Source organism: Oryctolagus cuniculus, chromosome 8 (assembly GCF_964237555.1).
Source record: "Oryctolagus cuniculus chromosome 8, mOryCun1.1, whole genome shotgun sequence".
Lineage (NCBI taxonomy): Eukaryota > Metazoa > Chordata > Mammalia > Lagomorpha > Leporidae > Oryctolagus > Oryctolagus cuniculus.
This window is the reverse complement of record NC_091439.1, coordinates 117,037,183-117,061,298: the sequence shown is the minus strand read 5'-3', so window position 1 is coordinate 117,061,298 and position 24,116 is coordinate 117,037,183. Positions and strand designations below refer to the sequence as shown.

The following is a 24,116-nucleotide window of genomic DNA, read 5'->3' as shown; positions in this document are numbered from 1 at the left end:
AGGTCAGGAGTCTACGCAATGCAGCCCACAGGTCCAGGCCAGCCTGCAGCCCGCTTCTACACAGCTCACAAGCTCAAAGGATTGAGAAATACAAGCCAAGAATCCGTGAAAGAAAGCACCTGTGACACACGAGGGCCAGAACACACACCACCTGGCCCTGTAGGAAAGCTGATCTCCGGCATCAGTTAGGATGAGGAGTGAGAGACGGTCATAGGAGCTCAGTCACCGGAATGCCTTCGCCTCGGCTGTGTACCGCGCCCCGCTCAGGGAAGACCCTCCAGACTGCCGCCTCGGCTGTGTACCGCACCCCGCTCAGGGAAGACCTCCGGCGCGCACGTCTGCTGTGTACCGCGCCCCGCTCAGGGAAGACCTCCGGCGCACACGTCTGCTGTGTGCTGCCAGGGCTCGGCTTCTCACCTGGTGCTTTGGTGAAGGCTTCACGCCAACCAGCGAGTTCACTGAACCCCAGTGGTCAAGTCCCCAGGCTCCGGTCACACAGCCGGGAGATGCTGGGGCAGAGGGCCCCTTGCTGCGCTGTGCACATCCCTCTGTGCAGTCCCCACAGCCCAGCTGCGCAGCCCAAGCCCCACAGCAACACAGAGGGAGGATCAGGGTGCGGCAGGATTAATGGGACATGCAGACTGGGCGATTTGTGTCCGATCATTTAGAATGTGGCCGACCTGGTGACCATCGCTTAGCTTCACACAGTCACATAACGGAGCATAGAAGGCCACTTGCAACTCCAGAAATTTCTATCTAGATTTAGATCGCTAGGTCTAAACTGATGGCAGTACAGGATTGTCATGAGGATACAGACATTCACAGAAAGAAGTAAATATACGTATGGGGAAAAAGCCCGGAGCCGTATTTTCCTGAGCTCGTAACGTTCCCACGTAAGAGCCACCACGCTTTATGGAACGCCTCAGTCCCCGGGGTCACGTCCCATCTCAGCAGATGAGTCGCGGTGGGGACTGACGTGCAACGCAGGCAGACACACACATCCCCGCTCATCCACCCATCGTGCTGGCCCCAGGCCACGGCCTAGACAGACTCTCATTAGCAGAGAATAACTGTCTGTCCACCTCAGGGTTCCAACTTTAACAGCAGAGGCTTGTCCCGCCACTGGAGAAAAGATCATTTCCCCACTCAGCAGCCTGCAAAACTGACGGCAAAGCAAAAACAAGCAAGAGACAGAGTCCACTCCCAGCAAAACTACAGCTCGCAAAGGCGCTGCAGGCTGCAGGCTTCATGAGGCACTGGGGAATCGTCTCTTTTTGAACATGCACAGGTCAAAGAAGTGCAGGGTGACGTCGCAGATTAACTGGGTCTCGGAGACAAAGCAGGGGATTGCGTTGCAGGCCTCTGCTCGGGATGAGGGCGCTTAGTGCACTGATGGGGCAAAGAGCTGCGAGACAGAGCGCCTGGCTTGACGCTGGAGAAGCAGCTTGAAGGGCGGCTGTGCCTGCCGTCCTCGAGGCAGAGAGCCCAGACGGATCTTCGGGGGCGTTGTGTGGAGGGTCAGAGTGAGACACAGCCTGGGGTCTCTGAACCAACAGCAGCACCTGGCGCCTGCATCTCTCCACTCTGGCGGTTTCATCAGGGTGTGAATCGCGAGCCGTCACGGTGACGTGGGGACAGCTTTGTCTGGGGCTGTAACGTGGGCAACACCACTCAGCAGGACTCTCGGTGGGATTGGAGACGGCATCCCCCGAGCCCTGTCCCACACCCAGCACTGGTGTCCGACGTTCACGTAACCTTGGAAGGCTCACTGTACACGATTTCCTGTTGCTGTCAGTCATCCAGAGAGCTGGACGGCAACATTCCCACGTTTCGTCAGGATCAGGACCCTGTTCACACGGGCCAGGCCCCCACAGCACATCCTCCAACTCCAAACCCAAGCAGGACTTAGCCCAGACCCCTGTGCTTCTACAGCTCCGCCAGCAAAAAGGTGGAGGGAGACAGAGAACGGGAGAAGCTGGGTTTGGAACGAGGTAAATCATCCTTAACGTACAAAGGTCATTGTCAGACCCAGAGCCCAGGAGGTCACAGGTGGATGAGTATCGATTTTTTCTAATCAGAACATTTACCAATGGCTCCAGGTGCCAGGTGCTTGCCCAGTGTCTGGCAGGTGCAGCAGCAGAGCCCGTGTGGCTGGGAGCGAGGGTCTTAACAGAACACGACCCCGGCCCCAGTCATAACCACGGAAGGTTCAGGCGGGCTCGCATCGCTCCTGCTCACACAAAGGCACGGCGACATTTCAGCCAGCACTGAAAATCCTCCCAGGAAATTTTTTTAAAAAGAACAAAAGTGTGCTCTTGCAGTCAGGTGATGTATAAATCCTGTTTATTCTTCCATAAGAAAACACTGAACAGTGTTCAAATCACTAAGGAAAAAATATAACAGCGGCTCAAGTATAATTTATATGTTAAATCAGTTGATTCACATGGCAAGCTCCCAATGTCACAATGATGCACCTACCCCCTAACACTAACCTGAATTACTGCCTGGTTGCACTGATGGTTTATTGATGACTGATCTCCTACTGGTACAGCTTTACCCACAGGCCCTGGGCACGGCAGTCAGCACTGGGGCACGGCGGTCAGCATCGAGACCAGGAGCCCCCTTTTCTACCATGGCACCCCAGACTCCTGGCCTCCCAACTTCCCATGCAATCACCAGGGCCTGTTGATGCTGTCGCCTAAATACTTCCAGTGTCTCTTCTCAGTATCACTTCCCAACACCTCCCGTGCTCAAACACACATTTCTAGAGCCTCCTTCCAGTTAGGACCCACTGCAGTCACACACACATACACACATGCACACACACACATACACACATATACACACACACATACACGTACACACATACACACATACACACGCGTACACACATACATGTGGGGAGCAACTGGGAGCAACTTGGACTAGACTAAGTTACTGGAATTAAGACTTATTCTATGCATCTGCTCTCCCACAATATGGCGCTGGGAGAGGAGGAAACAGCTTCTATACAGCTGCCTCCAGTTCAACCAATAAACTGTAGGACCTGCTCCTGATTGGAGGAGAGCAGCGTACTCGGCGTGTGGGTAGCAGAGTTGGGATTGGTGGAAGAGGACTATAAAGGAGGAGAGAGACAACATGCACCAGGAACATCTATCTGAAGGAACACCTGAGCAGCCCCCGAGAGAGCCGGCCGGCGGTGTGCCGCTCCCCTGCGGAAGTGGGGAAAGTGGCAGGGGGAACCACCCTTCCACGGAGGTGGAAGGGACGGTAGCCAACCCGGGAAGAACCAGCAGCAAACCCGGGGAGGGCCGAGCAGACAAAAGAACAACGCAGGGTCCTGTGTCGTTCCTCCACGAAGACGGGGAGCGACACATACATACACGTACACACATACACACACATACACACACGTACACACATATACGCGTACACACATACACATACACACGCACACACATACACACACGCACACACATACACACACAAGCACACACACACATACACATATACACACGCACACACACATAAACACATACACATACACACATGTACACACATACACGTACACACATACACACATACATACATATATACACACACGCGTACACACATATACACACGCACACATATATACACATACGTACACGCAAACACACGTACACACAAACATACAAACACATATATACACACAAGCACACATACACACACGTACACACATACACACACATACACACATACACACAAGCACACATACACACACAAGCACATGCACACATATACACACACGTACACGTACACACATACACACACATATACACACACACACACACACACACCATGCCCTGGCCAGCAAAGCATCTACCCTCCTAAAGTGCAGATGTCACCACACCTTCCATAGACTTGCTTCAACCCTGGACAGAAACCTAAGGCCACCCAAACATGCAGGTGAGGACTCCCGGGCCCTGCCCCTGCCGACGGCTCCAACCTCATCTTCCACCACGACTTCTCCGAATGCCAGCTCAGATGCCCCTCCCCGGGACAGGATCCATGCCCACCCGTGCTACTGCTATTCAGTGCCGACCTGCTCTTGCTTCCGACCTATGGAGCTGTGGTCCCACGGGCCCATCAGAGCTGTAAGATCTGTGCCTGTGTCTGATTCGTCCTGGTACCTACAGTCCTACCTCAGGGAGTGAGTCTGAGCTGAATGAAAACAGGCACAGCGTCCTTACAAGTGCCCTAGGTTTCAGCTCTGCATCTACGATGCTAATCTACAGAGCCACATGACTAAAATCACTTCACTTCCACACCAAGGTTTCTGATAGACCTGTGTTTCGTCAGGGATGAGAGTGTGGAGCAGGAGGCGGGAAGCCCTCTGGGATGCCTGCATCAAGTTCTGGTTCCACCCCCAGTCCCAGCTCCTTCTAAAGCACACACAGTGAGGCAGCGGTAGTAGCTCAAGTACTTGGGCCAAGTGCAACACACGTGGGAAACCCAGACGGAGTTCCCAGCTCCTAACTCTGTCCTGACTCAGCCCTGGCTGTTGCAGAACCCTGGGGAGTAAACCAGCTGAGAGTTCTCAGTCCATCTGTCTGTCTCTCTGTTTTAAATAAAGTAAAATAAAATAAAATAAAAAGCAAGACAAGAAAAAATACGAAATACACTCTTCTCCATAAACGGCCCCTGCACCTGTATTAACCGTTCGGTGTGTCTGAAGTCCGTAGGTTTCAGAGGTAATGCTGACGTGATTATTATTCTTATTCCCCAGTTGTGTATTTAATACAAACCTGATAGCCAGGGAGAAACAAGTGAATGTAAGACCTCCATGCTGGTTTGGGTGGGAATAGTGTGATGCTTTATCATTTAACTGATGTTGCAAATTTCTTTTCCCCAAGCAGAGTTCCAAGCATTTAAAAGAGGCTTCCTGGTTTTTCTTATTTCACCGCGTTTGATTTTGAATTGTCAGCAATTCAGGACTATACAGATGGTGACAATCCACCTACATATATTAACTCTCTTTGGACAAAACACTACTTTGTGTACTTCTTTATTTTACACTTTATTTGTTTTCATTTTATTTGAAAGGCAGAAAGAAAGACAAAAACAGACAGAGATCATCTATCTACTGTTTCAATCCCTGAATACCTGCACAAGCAGGGCTGGGCCAGGCTAAAGCCAAGAACCCACAACTCCATGTGGGTCTCCAACACAGGATGATGCTCCAAGTACTTGGATCCCTGCAATCCCCGAGGACGACCCAGATGAAGTCCCTGGCTCCTGTCTCTGTCTAGCCCTGCCCTGGCTGTTGTGGGCATTTGGGGAGTGAACCAGTGGATGCAAGGTCTCTCTCTCTCTCTTTCTCTCTCTCTCTCTCTCCCTTTAAATAAACAGATAAAAAATCCTTTAAAAAGACTTATAATACCCTCTCCGAGACACCACATTATTCCCTCTCAAGTGCTCCCTGAGAGAGCAGGCATCTCCCGTTGTGTTGTCCTCGTGCATGACCCTGGGGGACCAGGAGGACACCCCGCATGTGCCCACTTGGTACCCTGGCTGCTCCTCTCCTCACACGGAGGCCCTTCAGCACCGGCGTGTTTCGACCTGGAGAGCTCACGCACTCAGGCTCTCAGCCTCCAGAGGACGATTTCAGGACTTGTGCACCGAGGCCTGCGCTCAGGGCTGCTCGGGGCCGGGCACTGCCGGGCCCGGCTCTGTCACTGGCGCTCTGTTCCCACGGCAACAGGCAAAGCCCACAGATGCTCTCCCAGCGGAAGCAGGCCCTCCTGTGTTGGAACCCACATTGCAGTCATGGGTCAGCGAAAGCAAATGTGGTGCACTGTTCTACAAGAAAGGGGCCTCTTCTTTTAAGGGGAGGCTGTCACTCCTGATGACGCGTGCGTCTCCCATCTCTCTTTATACTTGGTTTGCCCTGAAGAAGAACTTCTGGGGGTAGGACATAAGGAATGCAGGCTAGGTTGTCCGATCCCCAACTTCTGGTTGGAGACACATAAAACTGGCGGATACCTACCACCCTCACAGAGCAGTACCAGGAAAGTCGACACAGCTCATGGAGAAGAAACAGAAGGAAGCCCAGGCAGACGCAGTCACGGCCACACTTGACCTTCAGAGGCTGACAGATCTCCTATGCTACAAAGCTTGACAGGACAAAGCTATGGGGGCCTTCAATTCATGCTAAAACGCTGCGTCTGACAGTCTAGGTTTTTATGCACACAATAGACTAAATGCAAACATCAAACAAACAGGCATGTGATACTGAGTCCACTGTAGGAAGCCCTAAACTACAGTAAGGAAAACGAGTCTTTCAGTAACGCATATTTTAATATAACTGCCATGAAAAAATAGTGTTAGTCTTAGTCAGATGATGCATTCTTTACTGCGTGATTTAAATACAAGTATGTGTTAGAAAAAGTCTGCCCAGAGTCCAGCGGGGCTTGGCGGGGCGACACAGACAGCAGTAAATGCTAGGAAAGCTGTATTTGTACCGCTGTAAATCAACACTCAGTGTTTCCTTACCTTTCATCCCACGTCACCGCTTCTCTCGGTTCCAAAGTGGGATCTAAAGGAGCCACCAATGGAAACCAGGGTCTGAGGCAGAAAGCCCCTTTCTTACCGTGGCACAGTGGCGTGAGGGCATCCCACTGGTACACGCCCCCTGCACTCCGCCTACAGGTGGCGTTGCTGTGGCCAATCATCCGGTACCCGGGCTTGCAAAAGTAGTGCACCGTGCTCCCCACTGCTCCTGTGGTCCTGTTCACAACACCGCCATTCTGCAGGGCGTGGGTCACGCTGCAGTAAGGTGCTGTGGGCACACAAACACACATGTGAACCACAGCTTGGGCCGGCACTGTGCACAACGGGTTACGCTACTGCTTGCGACACCCACATTGCACACTGGGGCCAGGGTTGGAGTCCCAGATGTTCCACTTCCAGTCCAGCTTCCTGCTAATGCAGCTGGGACAGCAGCAGATGATGACCCAAGTGCTTGGGCCCTGCCACCCATGTGATGGACTCTCATGGAGTTCTTCAATCCTGCCTTCAGCTTGGCCCAGGCCTGCCTATTGCAGCCATTGGGGAGTGAACCAGCAGATGGAAGACCTCTCTCTCTTTCTCTCTTTCTCTCTCTCTCTCTCTCTCTCTCTCTCTCTCTCTCTGCCTTCAAATAAATAAAACTTTTAGAAAGGGAGGTGCAGGCATTTGTCATAGTGGTTAAGATAACACTTCAGGAGGCCACGTCCATATCAGGTGCCCAGGCTCAACACCCAGCTGCACTCTCGGGTCCTGCCTCCTGCTTCTGTTCACCCCAGCAGGCAGAGGTGAGGGCCCAGCCACCGAGCCCCTGCCACCGACGCAGGAGACCTGTTTCGAGCTCAGCCTCAGTCGTAGACACTGGGTGAGCGAACCAGTAGATGGAAGATCTCTCTCTCTCTCTCTCTCTCTCTCTGTTTTTCCAATAAATTAAATAGATACATAATAAACAAATAACAATTGCAGAGCTGTGACTGCAGTTCAGTGGCATGAGATACACTGTAGGAAGACCTGGGAGAGAGCAGCTGGCAGGCTCCCCCAGGGCGGAGGGTGAAGGCGGGGATGCTGATCGCCCGACCTACGCTGGGTGCCTGTGCTGAAGTCCTGCACAAAGGTGCAGAAGACTTACACGCTCATCAACAATTTTGTTAAAACATGGAAAACACCGTGACGAATCAGACTTGCAACCTTCTCCAAAATTAGCCATGAGACAGGACACTCTGAGGAGCCCACAAGGGGCAGTGAGACCCCGGAGTTCTCTGGGGTCAGCAGTGTCTTAGGGGAGGGCTCAGTCTTCTGAGGGCTGTAATTTGCAAGGGCCCACTTCCTCACCCTGTTTCTTTCGTCCCGAGGATCCCTGGATATGTGTGAGATCTGTGACACACACAGATTTAACTTCTGTCTGTCTGTATGTGTCTGCATAGAGGCATACCCACATGTGTGCACGCACATTTCTACACACATGTAAACATGTGCCTCATAAATGTTTTCTATGTGTATTTCCTGATCAGAATATAAATTCGTTTGCCATCTTTACCTAGACATTAACAGTTCCGCAACTCACCCAGAACAACACGTGGAGGGGCGAGGGGCAGGACGGCATGGGACAGTAAGGGGACGCCGACCACGACACGCAGCACCTGCTCGGGTCCTGCTCCAGTGAGGGGAATGAAGGCCGAAGCTCCAGCTGCGCACGCGGCCAGCTGAGGCTCGGGAATGCAGGGCTCCTGAAGAAGGCCACCGGCAGCCACCCGGGGTGGGTGGAGCCTGGGAGGGCTGGAGTTCCTGGACATCCGGATGGACTCCCAACAGCGATTCCAGCACAAGCTTCACGGAGTGGACAAAGGACTTGGGTGGCCTGTGTCCCCGCCACACAGTCCACTGACCTGCCTGCTGGTCAGGTGCCTGCTTGGGTTTCCCCCCTCAGATTCCATTTCCTGGTAATCAACTGCACTGCCCCTGTGCCTGAGAGACCAGTGGTTCACGTGGGCATCGCAAACTCCACCTGGACTGCCATGGGTGCCTGCGGGGCCTGTCGTGGGCCAGAGTTCCCTGCCCCTACCCAGGTTTTTTAGGATCCCTCTCACTTAGTCACTGCCTGGAAGTTCCTGTACTCAGCTCCCGACGGACACCACGGAAGCGCCAGCCTTCAAGTAAGGATCTGAGTGTTCGTGTGAGCGTCACCGACTTCACACACACTCATACATCACGCAGGTACCCACCCGCGGAGTCTCCTCCCGGTACCGTGCAGCACAGAGAATGCTCTGGGGCGTGAGAATGAAAACAGCCCTCAGGGCGGGAGGCCGCCCTCTCAGACGCAGGCGGTGGGGCCTGTCGGCAGGAGGAAGCTCACCGCAGGGGAGACAAGGAGAATGCACTGGCAGTCCTCCCACACCGATCACTGTCCCCCACTGGAGACAATCCTCCAATCATCGCCCTGGTGACCTGCTGAACGAAGGTCTGGCTGCGTCTGATTGAACTTCCCGGAGGAAGTCACCTGAATCCCGTGCCTGCTGTCCTCACATCGAGGGCCGTTTCAGGAGCTCGGTGCTCAGTACCCGGTCAGGACGTCCACCCCGGAGAGTGGCACCTTCTTGCGGGACGCACGGGCCTTCCTCCTCCTCCTGTCTGTTTTCCGGATGTCCTCTGCATGCAGGCTGTGAAACGCCATCCCCTCCCGAGACTCACTCTGTGGGTCTCTCGGGGAAGATCTACCTACATGCCTTCTCGGCTGCCCAGAATGGAGTGTTCAGGAAGGTTCAGCATTTTTGCTTCGAAAGTAAAATGTCCTCAGGAATTAAGGTTGTCTGCCTACTGCTTTGTAGGGCAGTATGAACCCTGACATAGGTCCGATCATGTAGACAATGCACCCAGGATTTAATATAGCATAAATGGACTGAATAATCGCTAATTAACTGATTGACACAGTTAACATAAATAACTATTAGTGTACAATTATTAACATATATGTAAAAATGGCAAACAATTTCCATTTTTATCAGAAAATATGCATCTAAAATATATGTATTATGTATGTATACATATGTAAATAAGCATGTACGAATATGGTGTGTATGCATATACACAGAGACATACATACAGAAAAAAGTCATAGCACCAACCATAACAGAGTACAGCATCACAATGCCATTATTTCTTCCTGTTGAGACTATCCCATTTTATCTATTGGGAATCAGCTTTGCTTTTTATGGTAGGCAATTCAATGTTTATAATGTTAGCAATTAATTTAAAAATATGACTTCAAACTTCCTAACGTTGTTTAGTAACATCAGTAAGAGTGGTTGTCTATCATGCTATTTCTGTTGCAATGAATGATTAACCTTCAGGAGTTAGATTTATGTTGGAAGTTGCTACTTAAGGTTTTTCCTTAATGCATTGGGGCTTGTATTAAGAAGGGTGTGGTGTGAAGTCCGACCCTCACGCACTGACCTGCGTACCGGATCCTGAATCCCCTCTTGCTGGTGGCATGGTCGGTGGACCAGCGGAGATACAGCTGATTACTCCTGCTTGTGAAATTGGACGGCTCGGTGTGGTTCCCACTCAGGACCACCAACAAGGGGCTCTGTCCGGAAGGACCTGAGAGAAGCAGAAAATGGAAACCTTCAGATGTGAGTTGGCCCCGGCTACACAGGCTGCTTCGAGCTGGTGCTGAAATTGGAGGCTGTATATGTAACACACCATTAACAGTGGATACAGAACTCCAGATGATCCTAGGAACATGCACATTCTCTGATAAAAATAAGACCTGCAAAAGCAATTTCAGGTGTCTATGCTAATTTGATGCCTAAATGCTGCATGTCAATAAAGCTGCAATTGAAAAAACATAGTCATTAATATTCTCATTGATATTTATAATATCCTAGAGTCAACCCCCTTAATCACAGGGGATCGTGTTCGAGACCCCCAGTGGATGCCTAAACCACAGATAGTGCCACCCCCTCTAATCTGATGCCTTTTCTGTCTTCATTCAGCGCTTGTCATACTCTGTGGCTGTTACTGTTACAGTCTGATGGCTGGCAGCAAAGCTAGCATGATAGTCTGTCTCCTTCCTCACCACGTCAGACAGAAAAGTCATTCTTACTGTAATCAGATCTTAGCAGCCTCCACCTGTGGTTTCCTGATTAAGTCAACACCTTTCACTTTTCCCCTTAGAGGAAGCACTTTAAGAAGCATGGCGTCTTGGGCATTTCCCAAATGCCAGGATCAACACCTTGAGTGTGGGGCCATTGTCAACAAAGTAGGGATTAATGCAACACTAAGGACAGCAGTCCACGCTGGCTACTCGGTGACAATCCAGGGGGGGTGCGCACAACATGGAGAAGCCAGACAAAGGGAGGAGTGGCATCCCAGGGCGGACTGGGCAGGACAGGAAATGCTTCAGTGTGCTGATCTGAAAGGTGAGCACCTCAAAACTCAAGGGCTGCTTCCGGCTGGTGTTTTTCCATCTACTGTTTTCACACCCGGCCTGTGATTGTGGGTTCAGCGAGGACCTCTGTTTCACACAGGGAAATGGGAAAGGTAGTGCCCCACGAATGGAAGATGCCTTCGCATAACCACTTTGCAAGCAGTCTGGTAATACCCACGAAGTCTACAGGTTTAATGGTACTGCTATAAACGCTGGACCACGGACGCAAAGGCTACCTAGGAACAAAAGCAGGGAGTCCAGTATTGTTTCCTAAGGGTCTATTTTTGGCCCCGGCCACTAATGCGGAGTTTGAAAGAAGAATTGGAAATGCCATAAGAAGGAAATAAGTCTATGCAATATCTGAATTAGTAAACTAGCTATGCATGTATGACATAAATAAAATGCGCCAGCAACTGTGTAAAAACTCACAAGTGGGGCTGACATTGTGGCACGAGGCGTTAAATCACCACGTGCAACCCCAGCACGCCACATCAGAGTGCCAGTGCACGTGCTGCCCGCTCCTCTTGTGATCCAGCGTCCTGCTGATGCGTCCTGGAGGCAGAACTTACATCCCTGTCACCCACCCAGGAGACCGAGCTGGAGTTCTGTCAAGTCTCTCTGCCTTTCAAATAATAAATCTTTTATTTATTTATTTATTTATTTTTTTTTTTGACAGGCAGAGTGAGAGAGAGAGAGACAGAGAGAAAGGTTTTCCTTCTGTTGGTTCACCCCCCAAGGGGCCGCTGCGGCCGGTGCTGCACCAATCCAAAGCCAGGAGCCAGGTGCTTCTCCTGGTCTCCCACGTGGGAGCAGGGCCCAAGCACTTGGGCCATCCTCCACTGCACTCCCGGGCCACAGCAGAGAGCTGGCCTGGAAGAGGAGCAACCGGGACAGAACCGGCGCCCCAACTGGGACTAGAAGCCGGGGTGCCGGCGCCGTAGGCGGAGGATTAGACTAGTGAGCCGCGGCACCAGCCTAAATCTTTAATTTAAATAAATACATAAATAATAAACACCAGTGCAGTGTCTGGCCAGCTAGCAGGCTGCCATAACCAGAACTCACTGCTGTTTCCTGTAAGAAACTGCTGTCTTCAGTGCAGCTGTTGCGTGTGTACTCCCAGGCTGTTGCTGACAACACTGCCCTGTGAGGGAACCCAGGGCAGTCGCGCTGTCTTACAAGTGTGTGGGGCTTTCCTCCACTCTACAGCTCACTGCCGGGCCCCACGCTGTAGAATGGGCACCTGGGGTCCTCGCTGGTGCTGCTACCGTGCACTGCACCTGGGGAGGTGGGGTCTGTGAGAGTTAGACAAATAGCTGCTACTCACGCAAAGAAATTAAGAAACCACAGCGCACTCCTGTCCAACTCCCACTCAGAGTGGTTCTGCTCACTTCCCCCAATCTGTCGTGGGCTGCACAGTGTCCCTCGATGCATGCGCTGAAGGCCTAATCCCCAGAACTTCAGAATGCGAGTATGAGGCCACTTCAAAAAATTCGTAGGAAGAAGTGGAGTTAAGGAAAGATGTGTTTGGTAGCACTTGAAATCCACCTGTGGGTGTCTCTCAGTGCACAGTTTCCATTAGCTTTCTGCAGATCGCACTTGTGTCTGGAGACACAGAGGTAAAGCGAGGCTGTCCAGGCGGTGTGAACCCACACGGCTGCCACGGCCATGAGGAAGGCAGACGGGGACACAGCCACACACCAGGGACACCGCCCAGAGACACAGGGAGCAGGCCCTGTGTTAGCCCGCCTGTCCTCGGGACACGCGGCCCCAGAACCCTGAGACGTGGTTTTACTTCTCAGGGCAGCCTTAGTAAGTAACGCAGAAGACTGGGACTGGCTGATGACGGAACACCCAGGACCCCAGCGAATGCTGTCCCTCCCTGCCCAGGATCGCAAGGGCCACATGTCTGGCACTCTGCCACTGCCTCCCGACTGAGGAATGGGAGTGTGCTTTGTTTAAACAACTAATTCATATTCAGGAATAAAGTAGAATCCATTATCCTAAATTTATGAGACTTTTGAATCTCCAATGTCATTCTGAATGACAGCTCGAGAACACAGTGTTAGGGGCCCTGGCCTCAAGGTTCAGTCCCTCACTCCATTCCATCTGTTCTCTTTGCATAAAATGCAGCACACTTACTAGAACTGTTCTCCCTTTATAATTATTTTTAAGTTATTTTCATTTTATTTGGAAGGCAGGAGACAGACAGAGGCACAGAGAGGGATCTTCTACCTGCTGGTTCACTCCCCCAGTGTCCACAACAGGTGGAACTGGGCCAGATCAAAGCAGGAGCCAGGCACTCGCCCTGGGTCTGTCAGACACCAGGGCTGCCTCCCGAGCCTGCATTAGCAGGAAGCTGGGCTTGGACGTGAAGCTGGGACACAAACGCAGGTACCCCAATCCGGGGGGACACATCCCCTGCAGTGTCCTAACCACAGTGTCCTAACCTATCCCTCTAGGACTGCTCCTTAAGCACAGATGGGGATGGAGGGAGGCGAGTGTTGGGGCCGATGCTTGGCATGCAAATTAGAGGGTCTGCTTTCATTCCCAGCTCTCACTCCCCTCCCTCCAATCCAGCCTTCTGCTCGTGGGGACCCTGGGAGGGAGCGGATGATGACCCAAGCTCTTGAGTCCCTGCCCCCACATGGGAGACCTGCGTAGAGTCCAGCCTGGTCCAGGCCCAGCTGTTGCAGGCATTTGAAGAGAGACACAGCAAATGGGAGACCTCACTCTCTTCTTGTCTCTCCCATCTCTCTGTCACTCTGCATTTCAATTAAACAGGCAAATCTTTAAAAGGAAAAGCATAGGAGGCTATTCTTAAAAACTCAAGGAAACTAGGATGGAATTAAAAGAACTGTTTATTTTGGTGTGAAAAAATAGAAACCACATAGTTTTTCATGAACTCTATGAAGACCCTGCATCCACACTGCTGTATGCAGAAAAGCAGCTCAGCCATAGGCCAGCAGCAGCCACCGTGGCCAGGAAGGAAGGAGGCCAAGGGACATCGTGGGTGCCACTGTCTACTGGGACTTGGAGCCCGACAATGGTTAGGGGCCCAATTTAAAAACCTGCAATATTCACTCTTGGAACCACAGAGAGCAACAGATTCATAAAGTGAAAAACCATTATGCAGGGGCCAGCACTGTGGCATAATGGGTAAGGCTGCTGCCTGCAATGCTGGCATCCCATATAGGCGACGGTTCTTGTCTCAGCTGTTCCACTTCCAATCCAGCTCCCTGCTGATGAGCCTGGGAAAGCGGTGGAGGTGGCTCAAGTCCTTGTGGGAGACCTAGGTGAAATTCCTGATTCCTGGCTTTGGCATGGCCCAGCCCCAGCCGCTGTGGCCTTTTGGGGAGCAAACCAGCCAATGGAAGATCTGTCTCTCCCTCTCTTTCTCTGCAACTCTGCCTTTCAAATAAATGAACTAAATCTTTTACATATATATATATATCATTATGTATAACATGCATTTTTGGCTGTGTTGTGAATGATAAAAAACACCTTGTCTCATTGAAAGAGGACGGAGAGAGAGGGAGGGAGGGTGGAAGAGAGAGAGAGAGATGAACACATTACTGCAAAAATGGCGTCACGTCAAAATTTGCATAAAACTCTGACCACCCATCTTACAGAAGAATCTTTGAAAACAGAACAAGCCTAAGCATAGGTGGTTGGCTCACTTTGGTGATAATTATTGTCTTCTATTGATCTTTGATCACTTTGACGGTAAGTACTGTCATTCTCAAAGATTTGTTTATTTATTTCAAAGGCAGAGTTACACACAGGAGGGAAAAGAGGGAGAGGGGGAGGGGGAGGGGGAGGGGGAGGGAGAGGGGGAGGGGGAGGGGGAGGGAGAGGGAGAGGGAGAGGGAGAGGGAGAGGGAGAGGGAGAGGGAGAGGGAGAGGGAGAGGGAGAGGGAGAAAGAATCTTCCATCCACTGGTTCACTTCCCAAAGGCCCACAACATCCGAGGCTGGGCCAGGCTGAGCCAGGAGCCTGAAACGCCATCCGTCTTCCACATGGTTGGCAGAGGCCCAAGCACTTGGGCCCCCTTCTGCTGTCTTCCCAGGCACATTAGCAGGGAGCTGGACTGGAAGGGGAGCAGCTGGGACTCTAACCAGTGCCCTCGTGGGATGCTGGCCTCACAGGCATTGGCTCACCTGCTGGGCACAATTACGGCCCTGGTACAGTGTTCTCCTCCATTGACCTCTGATCGCTCCTATGCTAACTACTGTGATGTTGCTTCTGTTACCTGCCTCGCTTACTCTGTATGATGGGCATGATCCACCCACGTTTTAGGGAAACCAAATTGTAGCAATTAGTGCATAAATTATTGATAAAGACTTTGCTCTTGAAATTAGCAGACATAAAAGGACCACTAGCTGCATTCCAGTTCAAACATTGGGAAACAAAAGCACATGTGTAATTTTTTTAAAAAGTGACTTAAATGTAATTACATACACATGCATGTGTGGGAATATTTATATACAGGATCAGAGACAGGCCTGAGAGCCAGGCTTCCTCCCTATGAGTCAGTGCCATATTTGGGAGAGAAAGAAGCTGCTCGAGGCCACCCACCCTACACCCGCACGGTACAGAACTGAAGAATGAGAGCGGAAGTCAGCCAGTTTCCAGGTGCGCCATCAAGCATCGGAGCTGTTTGAAATCCGCAACACAGAACAGTGAAGGCGTGATCTGACTGAAAGGTATCCAAGGGTATACCCCAGTCCCTCTGCCACCTTTGTATGCGTTCACGAATGCGGTGAAGGTTGCACAAAGAGCCAAGAAACCTACCATCAAATATTTCCAGTGCGTCAAACTGCTTTTCGCTTTGAAACGTCTCTACGAAGAGGGTGATGTTAAAGTTCGGATCCACCCTGATGCTCCAGGAGCAGGTCTGGGAGTTGAAGTAGTTGCCGGGGTACCCGGGACTGAGGATCACCCCAGAGGACTCCGTCCGCACTTCGTTGGCTGGACACTGTGCTGCAGGGAGAAGGACCAGAAAGCTTTGCTCGAACAAAGCGAATCCAACTTCCAGGGCATCGTTGCTGGCCCTGGGTATGCAAGCCAGGAGCAGCAAAGGCCATGCCACAGAGCTCTAAATCCACGTGAGAAGCAAACACAGAGTTGATCAGCGCAGAGCGCCCACGCGCTGTGTGGGCCTTTCCCTCCACAGTGCATCCCCTGAGTGCACACACCATAATGTGCAGCAGGTGCCTCATGGATTTCATCACACGGACCCACGTTTTTCCTAACTCATTCACGAAGACAGGCCTGACCTCTTCTATATAGTGTTACCAAACTGTCACGGAATTTGATGTGATAAAAGAAAAATCGCATTAATAATGGTCTTTGGTACAGCTAGAATCCTAAGGTTTACGTGGCTTATGGGTTTGCCTGGGACCCTGAGGAAGGAGTGAATCAGAGAGGCTGGCCTGAGACCCACACTGCCCCCTGGGCGTCTCCGCTCCCCCACGCGCAGGAGGAGCAGTGGGCTCCGTGGCAGGGTGTCCTGTAATGCGCCATCAGGCTAACGCAGCTGCATCTATACTTCTCCCCTCCTGCCGCCTTGCTCACTGTGTTCCACTCCCACATCATCGCCACAGATGAGGACAGGCACAGGAAACCGCCAAAGAACAAAGGAGGCTACCTTCCCGCGTCTGCTTACAGAGACAGCAAAAGGAAATGATTTCTGTTATTTTCGTGGCTCATAAATAAATGGAGACGTGCTTTACCTTAATGAAAAAGAATGGTTATCAAAAGAAATTTGGAAATCCATGGGCAGTTTTGTCATAACACCTGTTTTCTGTGAACTTTTTTAAGATTGCTCATATGCATGGATTTCATTTTTTCCACCAAAATGTACTTGTCTTTTTAAAAAGTATTTCAATATATATTATTAACATTTCAGAATACTTTTAAATTTACAAAATGAAAATTGTGAGGTAGTAAGCTTTTCCTTATGGCTCTCACCCATCCCCCTACTCCTCGTGTGAGCACACTGGTTATAATGAACCACACCCAATGTTCCCTATTGTTTTACTCCAATTTCCTTGTATTTCTCCTTGCTCCTCAGAGACCCTAGTGATCCATGTTCTGTATTCAGATTGAGTATTTTTTAAAAGTTGTTTTCCCTCCAACATATAAGGGAGAACATTTGTCTTTCTGTGTCTGGCTTATTTCATTCGACGTTATTTCATCTAGTTCCAGTCATTTTGCTGCAAATGACAGGATTCCGTCCATGTTCTAGCTGAGGAGTGGTCCACTGGGGACACAGACCTCCTTCTCTCATCTGCTCCTCAGATGCTGGCCACCCCGGCTGACTCTGAATCTCGGCTGTTGGAACTGCTGAGATAAAAATGTCCAGCTGGTATCTCCTTGACGCAACCACAGCTTTGGGGCACACACCTGGGAGTGCGTGGGTATACAAATGAACAAAGCAACAAACCTCTCATTTCTGTTTCCACAAACTCTTTGAAGTGCTGTCATGTTACACCACTCTTTGGAGAGAAACACAGGACACAGACTGGATTGTGTCAGTGTCGCCTGTGCAGCCAAGGGCTGGAGGTGGAGACGCCAAAGCCCTGAGCTGAGACTGACAGGGCGGGAGCTCCTGGGAGCCCTGCTGCGAATGGGCCCTGATAGCTCCCCTCCGTGCTGTCATCAGAGCAACTGCATACAAACCCCTTTCTTTTCTGCGGTTTCAAGAGGACTTTAATCAGTGGTTGGCGCCTAACCTCGGTCTGCAGGTTTTCAAAGTGGCGACAGGTGCATGTGTAAGAAAAGCGTGGAGCTTGTTTGGAAAATCTTCCCCTCATTGTGCTTTCTGGAAAACACCACGTGGGTACGGAATGGTACCTGTGGCCCAGGTATCAGTGCGGGATACAGGAAGGCCTGCACAGGGCTGCTGAGCTGCACCTGCCTGTGAGAGGGGATGGCACATCCGGGGCTGAGGGGCCGCAGACGCCACTCCTGGACACGGGAAGAGAGTGACTGCCATCACCCTTCATGTGGCATTGCGTGCTTCGCAGCAGGTGAGATGTGCGCATTTCACTGTTTGCAAATTTCACCTCACAGCACATTAAAAACCATCTGATTGTATCCTTGCTGAACAATTTAGGGAGAAGTGTACCAATGCCAGAAATTTACAGTGCAATGGGTCAAAAATAGAAGAACCAATGGGTAGACAGAGAGCATTGAGCTAAGCATTGACAGGGAAGGGCTGTAAACATCTCTGGGGGAACCACGTGGAGGGTACTTGGGTCTCTATTTTAGAGTTACTTCAACCTTGCCCTATCTTAGGGCACTTTCATAACTAAAGTTTTTGGAACAAAACTTGACTTCCTATGGGATATGGCTCTGATTTCCCAGGGACAGTAGGAAGAGAAAGGACACTCCTGCTCTCTGGTCACTGTCACTGCCACAGGATCACAGCAGAGACAGAGGAAGAAGCTCAGAGCCATGCGGCAACAGCGTCAGGCTTGCGTACCTTCACACGTTGGCAGGGGTCCTTCAAACTGCAGCTGGGAGCTCAGCTTGCAGGTCAGCGTGTCGGTCCCCAGTAAGGTGTAGCCGGGGTGGCACTGGAACTTCACGAAGTCCCCTGGAAGAGAGGGTGTGGCACGCTAGGAAGCCACGCGCGGGACATTCCGTGTGCCAACGCGTTAGACAGACGTGGCTGCTTAGCAAATGACGCCAACGTGAAACCATTTCAGAAGCAAGGTCGTCTGCAGTGCTATTCGGTTCAGAACCAATCCCACGTTTGCTTCTTAGATGATAAAAGTGCTATCTGAAACCTGCCAGGCACTAGGACAGAAACCACATGGCAGTCTTGTTCCTTGACTAATCATCTGAGTCTGTACCCCTTCCCCAGTGACCATCAAAAACACAAACAGGTGGAGCCAGCTCTGTGGGTAGTGGGCTAGGCCTCTGTGGGTGAAGCAAGCATCCTATATGGCCGCCAGTTCAAGTCCTGGATGCTCCACTTAGGATCCAGCTCACTGCTGATAGCTGGGGAAAGCAGAAAATGGTCCAAGTGCTTGGGCCCTTGCACCCACATGGGAGACCCTGAAGAAGCTCCTGGTTGCTGGCTTCAGATCAGCCTGACTCCGGCCATTGCAAACATTTGGGGAGTGAACCAGCAGATGGAAGACCTTTCTCTGTCTTTGCCTCTCAAAGAAATAAAAAAAAAAAAAAAAAAAAAAAAAAAAAAAAAAAAAAAACAGGCCAAAACAGTGAACTAGATGTTTGTAATTTAAGCAAGGCTGTTGAACAGGAAGGCAGAATGGCTCCTGTACATCCCGAGGGGGTCTGTCCATGACCTTGGCCAAACCAGCACACTGCTGCCATTCATAACTCATTATCAACATAACAGAAATGGCATCATGCGGTTTGGCCAGAGGTTTGGAACGGCGGGACAACAGGATGAATTATTTCAATTTGAGACCGAGGAACACTGGGTTGCAATTACTACATTGCAAACAAGCACTGTGGCTGCCTTCTCAATAGGATGAGATGACTGTTTAATGAATTAGGCCATTAATGTAAAATCTAAAGCAGAATTTCTAGACGCTATCATTAAACAAATCCTACCAATTACATTCGCATTTCAATGAAAGGTCAGCGTTATACCAACCAGTATTTTAGCCACAAATGATTAAATCCTTCCACAGGTACAATAACTTATCCTAGAACTAAACAAATCTACGTGTTCTGAAGACTGTCTATCACCTATTTGCCCTCCACCTATCTGTATATCAACCCATCCATCATCCGTCCATCCGTCCATCCGTCCATCCACCCATTTATCGGCTCAGCGACTGCTCTAAAAGAACAAGAATGCTCAAAATGACAAGAGCAGAATTCAAATGGCAAAATGAGCCAGCAACATCGCAGAGAGGAGGGAGGACGAGTGCTTTCCGTCTGATGCGTGGTCTCCCTGAGTTCCCAGCAGTGGTTCCGCTGCCGCGTCCTCGACGAAGGAGCCCTTTCCTAGTCTAGAGGTGGGAAGGAGAGGTCAGGGTGATCGCCTGGTGTTGTAACAAAGAAAACTTTACCTATTTCAAAATCCTCATCCTCGGTAAGCATTTCAGCCTGTGGAACTGCTGGCGGGGGCTGGCATTTCTTGAGCTGAAATGCTAAATGATTTGTGAAAAAATAACAATGATTGTGATTACATTGGCTACGTAAACAAAGTATATAATAAGCAGTATTATAATACCTAAGAACACTGAATATTTGTACTTGTAAATCATTATCTTATAAAACTCTCAAGCTTTAAAACTTCACATATGATTATTTCAAGCCAACGAACATTAAATTTCAAGGAAAATGGTGAACAAGACAATGATGATGTTTAAATATGCACACTTTACCCATGCTTGGAATCTCCCAAGGGAAATGACTGACCCAGGGCTTGTCCCCATGCTCTCTGCAGCTGATGTGTCCCCGTCTGTCTCTGCTGAGTGCCATCCCCAGGTAAGACTGGGGATCCTAGATAACTCTTTCTACTGCTTAGACTCTTAGACTCATTGTCAACATGGGGGAAGTTTGCTTTCGGTCCACTGACTGTAAGATGGCATCTGCTGGCCAGTGCCACGGCTCACTAGGCTAATCCTCCGCCTGCGGCATCAGTACCCCAGGTTCTAGTCCCAGTTAGGGTGCCGTTCGGTCCCGGTTGCTCCTCTTCCAGTCCAGCTCTCTGCTGTGGCCCGGGAGTGAGTGGAGGATGACCCAAGTGCTTGGGCCCTGCACCCGCGTGAGAGACCAGGAGGAAGCGCCTGGCTACTGGCTTTGGATCAGATTGGCACAGCACGCTGGCCGTAGTGGCAGCTTGCAGGATGAACCAATGGAAGAAGGAAGACCTCTCTCTCTCTTTCTCTTTCACTGTCTAACTCTGCCTGTCAAAAAAAAAAAAAAAAAAAAAAAAAAAAAAAGATGGCACCTGCTGGAACACTTCACCCAGGATCAGGGACGAGCGAATCTATCAAAGTCTAGGACCTCATTTACATTTGTCTAAGAATGAATCCAAGCTTACAACAACACACGCCCCAAGAACTCACGAATGAACACTAAGGAGTTCATTAAACAAAAAATGCAGGAGAACCTTGGGGCAGGCCCTGCGAGGGGGCTCAGCCACCCGACTGCGACTGCGACACCGCCACCACCACCGCCACCGCCACGCTGGTCCCTGAGCTGGGCAGGGCCACGTGCACTCACCGCCACCGCCACCGCCATGCTGGTCCCTGAGCTGGGCAGGGCCACGGGCACTCACCGCCACCGCCACCGCCATGCTGGTCCCTGAGCTGGGCAGGGCCACGGGCACTCACCGTCACCGCCACCGCCACTGCCACCACCATGCTGGTCCCTGAGCTGGGCAGGGCCACGGGCACTCACCGCCACCGCCATGCTGGTCCCTGAGCTGGGCAGGGCCACGGGCACTCACCATGAAAGTTGAGGACGAAGAAGCCGCCGTTGGAGAAGTCGCTGTGGAACCTGAGCAGCACCTGGCTGGTGGAGCTGTGTGCCGTCTCCAGCGCCGTGTTGCCGCTGAAGACACCGAGCTGGGGGGCCGTCTGGTCAGGCCCGTCCCTGCCGAGGACACACAGGAGGCACAGCTGGAGCGGGCAGCTCCTGTGGGCCAGTACCCCCTCCTGCCAGCGTGGCAGCATGGTGGGCCTGGGCCCCCGGCTCCCGCCGTGTCCCCGGCCCCCAGGGCTCAGCCCTGCAGAGCAGGTCCAGGCTCAGGGCCGTGGCACTCTCAGCGACTTCCTCATTCCCACATCGCACAGCCTGATCCCCATTATCTGTGCTAACTTGGAGTGACAGCACTGGACACCCTTGATGTGAAGAGGGCGTCTTTACAACAGCCCTCCGGGTGCTGGGTCGCACAGCCCCTGTCACACACGGACCCAAGCTCTCCAGTCTGTCCTGGGTCGCACAGCCCCTGTCACACTGGACCCAAGCTCTCCAGTCTGTCCTGGGATCTGCAGCGGGCCCGCTCTCTCTGCAGTCGTGAAGGCCTTTGGAGCCCACCTTTAATCCCAGAGCTCAGTCGAGGGCCAGCTGCCCAGAGCGCAGTACTGTTTGCTTTGCCTGGGGCTAACTGAAAACTTCAAGTCCTCCGTTCTCCTCATTCGCACACCCACTGTGCAGGGCTCTGCCGTCTCCTCCAGGGGCAGAGCGTCTCTTCTCTCCGGATGAGACCGTTCTCCCACACCCGCATCTGGCCTCACAGCTGTGCTGCTTACGGCCCCAAATCCCTGCCACAACGTACAAGGTCCTGCATCTCCTGCCCTGCCCCAGGCTTGTGCAGGCCACACCGGCCCCCTGACAGGAGTTCAGCCACACCACACCACCCACACTCACAAACACAAGTACACACTACACATGCACCTGACATCACACTCTCCCACGTACACCACACCCACCCGCAGTACCACACACATTCACATATACAACACACCCAACCGCCACCACACAGATCTATCACACCCACCCGCCAGTACCACACACATTCACATATAGAACACACCCAACCACCACCACAGATCTATCACACCCACCCACCAGTACCACACACATCACATATACAACACACCCAACTGCCACCACACAGATCTGTCACACCCACCCACCAGCACCACACACATCACATATACAACACACCCAACCGCCACCACACAGATCTGTCACACCCACCCACCAGTACCACACATGCTCATGTACATACCACACCCACCAGCCAGTACTACACACTCACATACCCCTCACGTGTACACATCACACACATAGGATGTATATGCACTCATGAACACACGACACCCTTCTGCCAGTACCACACACACTCACATATACACCACATGCACCTGCCAGTACTACACACAACTACACACACTCATATATGCACATATATCACACCCACGGATACAACACACCTATGTGCACGCATACACACCACGCCCACATACTCCCAACCACACTCACATACACTCCACACTCACCAGTACCACACTCACATGCCTCTCACACATGTACATCACACACACATATCACATACTCACATACTCATGCAGACACACATGTGCACATGCCAGGGGAGGCCAGATCTGCCACCTTCCCAAAGGCAGAGGGACACAGAGCCCAATGCTCCTCTCTCCAGCGTTTCCCAAAGCTGCAAATAAGGGCAATGGGTCCTACAGCTTTCCTTTCTGAAAAAAATCACTTAAAAACAGAATCAAATAATCTTAGGATATGCTCATCTATTTAAAGTAATCCTGGGTTTTCTAGCATGTACCAAAACTCTTAAAATATCCCACAAAATTTCTTCTCCGGATCACTGGATGTTGTTGGCAAATCCCTTTTCTAGTATCTAACTACAGGAGGAATACTTCTATTGTCCCACAGGACAGGAAAACTGCGGGTGACAACAAGCATAACAATGTCAAGGTAGCTGGTAGAGAGGATTCTGAATGTCCCCAGCACATTCAATGGTGATGTACACGTATGGTGATGTGCACGTATGAGCACCAGCCATTGTGCACACGTCCTGAACGCCACACTACACCCCATGCATACGCACAACTTCTACACATCCATTAACATACTGATTGAAGGGGAGATGAATGAGCTCTAACTAGCTCAGGTCTACATACGCACGCAGCCGATACACGCCGAGAAGTTGCAGGTGCTTCCCTGGCAAGCTCTCTTACCACACAGCGATGTAATCGTTCACAGCTTCCGTCTGCAGCAAGGTGAAGTTGATGTACACGCCGTGGCCTGGAGGCACCGTGATCAGCCACATGCAGTCCTTTAGGATCGGATACTCATCTGGAAACCCAGGCGAGTAAATGGTCCCGTTCTGAGCCGTCACGTTGTAGCCACAAGGAGCTGAAAGGGGACACAGTAAACACAAGCCCAGTGCAGTCGACGGTCAGAAAGTAGACTGTGAAGGAGTCCTGCCTCCAAAGACACTTAGCCACAACTTCCCCTCTAAGAAATGATCGTGATGTGTTTCTGTGGCTCCTGTCTAAAAACCTCCTAGCAATCGTTCTCCCAAGCTAAGCTATCAGGGTTTCACTTACTGTGTCCTCCAAACCATCAAAACCAAAACCCCTCATGGCAAAGTCACTCCCGCGTAGCGCACAAA

At 51.2% G+C, this 24,116-nt stretch overlaps 1 protein-coding gene across 3 annotated transcripts in view; it reads right to left on the bottom strand.

Moving 5' to 3' along the window:
- The window catches only part of CSMD1 (CUB and Sushi multiple domains 1), a 2,053,194-nt gene that overhangs the window by 110,218 nt on the left and 1,918,860 nt on the right, over positions 1 to 24,116 (bottom strand). For all 3 annotated transcript variants that reach the window (XM_070047233.1, XM_070047234.1, XM_070047235.1), the window contains 7 exons: positions 23,680 to 23,857; positions 21,414 to 21,559; positions 20,026 to 20,106; positions 18,459 to 18,572; positions 15,764 to 15,952; positions 9,997 to 10,143; positions 6,632 to 6,820 (listed from right to left, as the gene is read on the bottom strand). In XM_070047233.1, the coding sequence (XP_069903334.1) occupies positions 6,632 to 6,820; positions 9,997 to 10,143; positions 15,764 to 15,952; positions 18,459 to 18,572; positions 20,026 to 20,106; positions 21,414 to 21,559; positions 23,680 to 23,857 (1,044 nt within the window). The remainder of the gene's footprint in view (positions 1 to 6,631; positions 6,821 to 9,996; positions 10,144 to 15,763; positions 15,953 to 18,458; positions 18,573 to 20,025; positions 20,107 to 21,413; positions 21,560 to 23,679; positions 23,858 to 24,116) is intronic.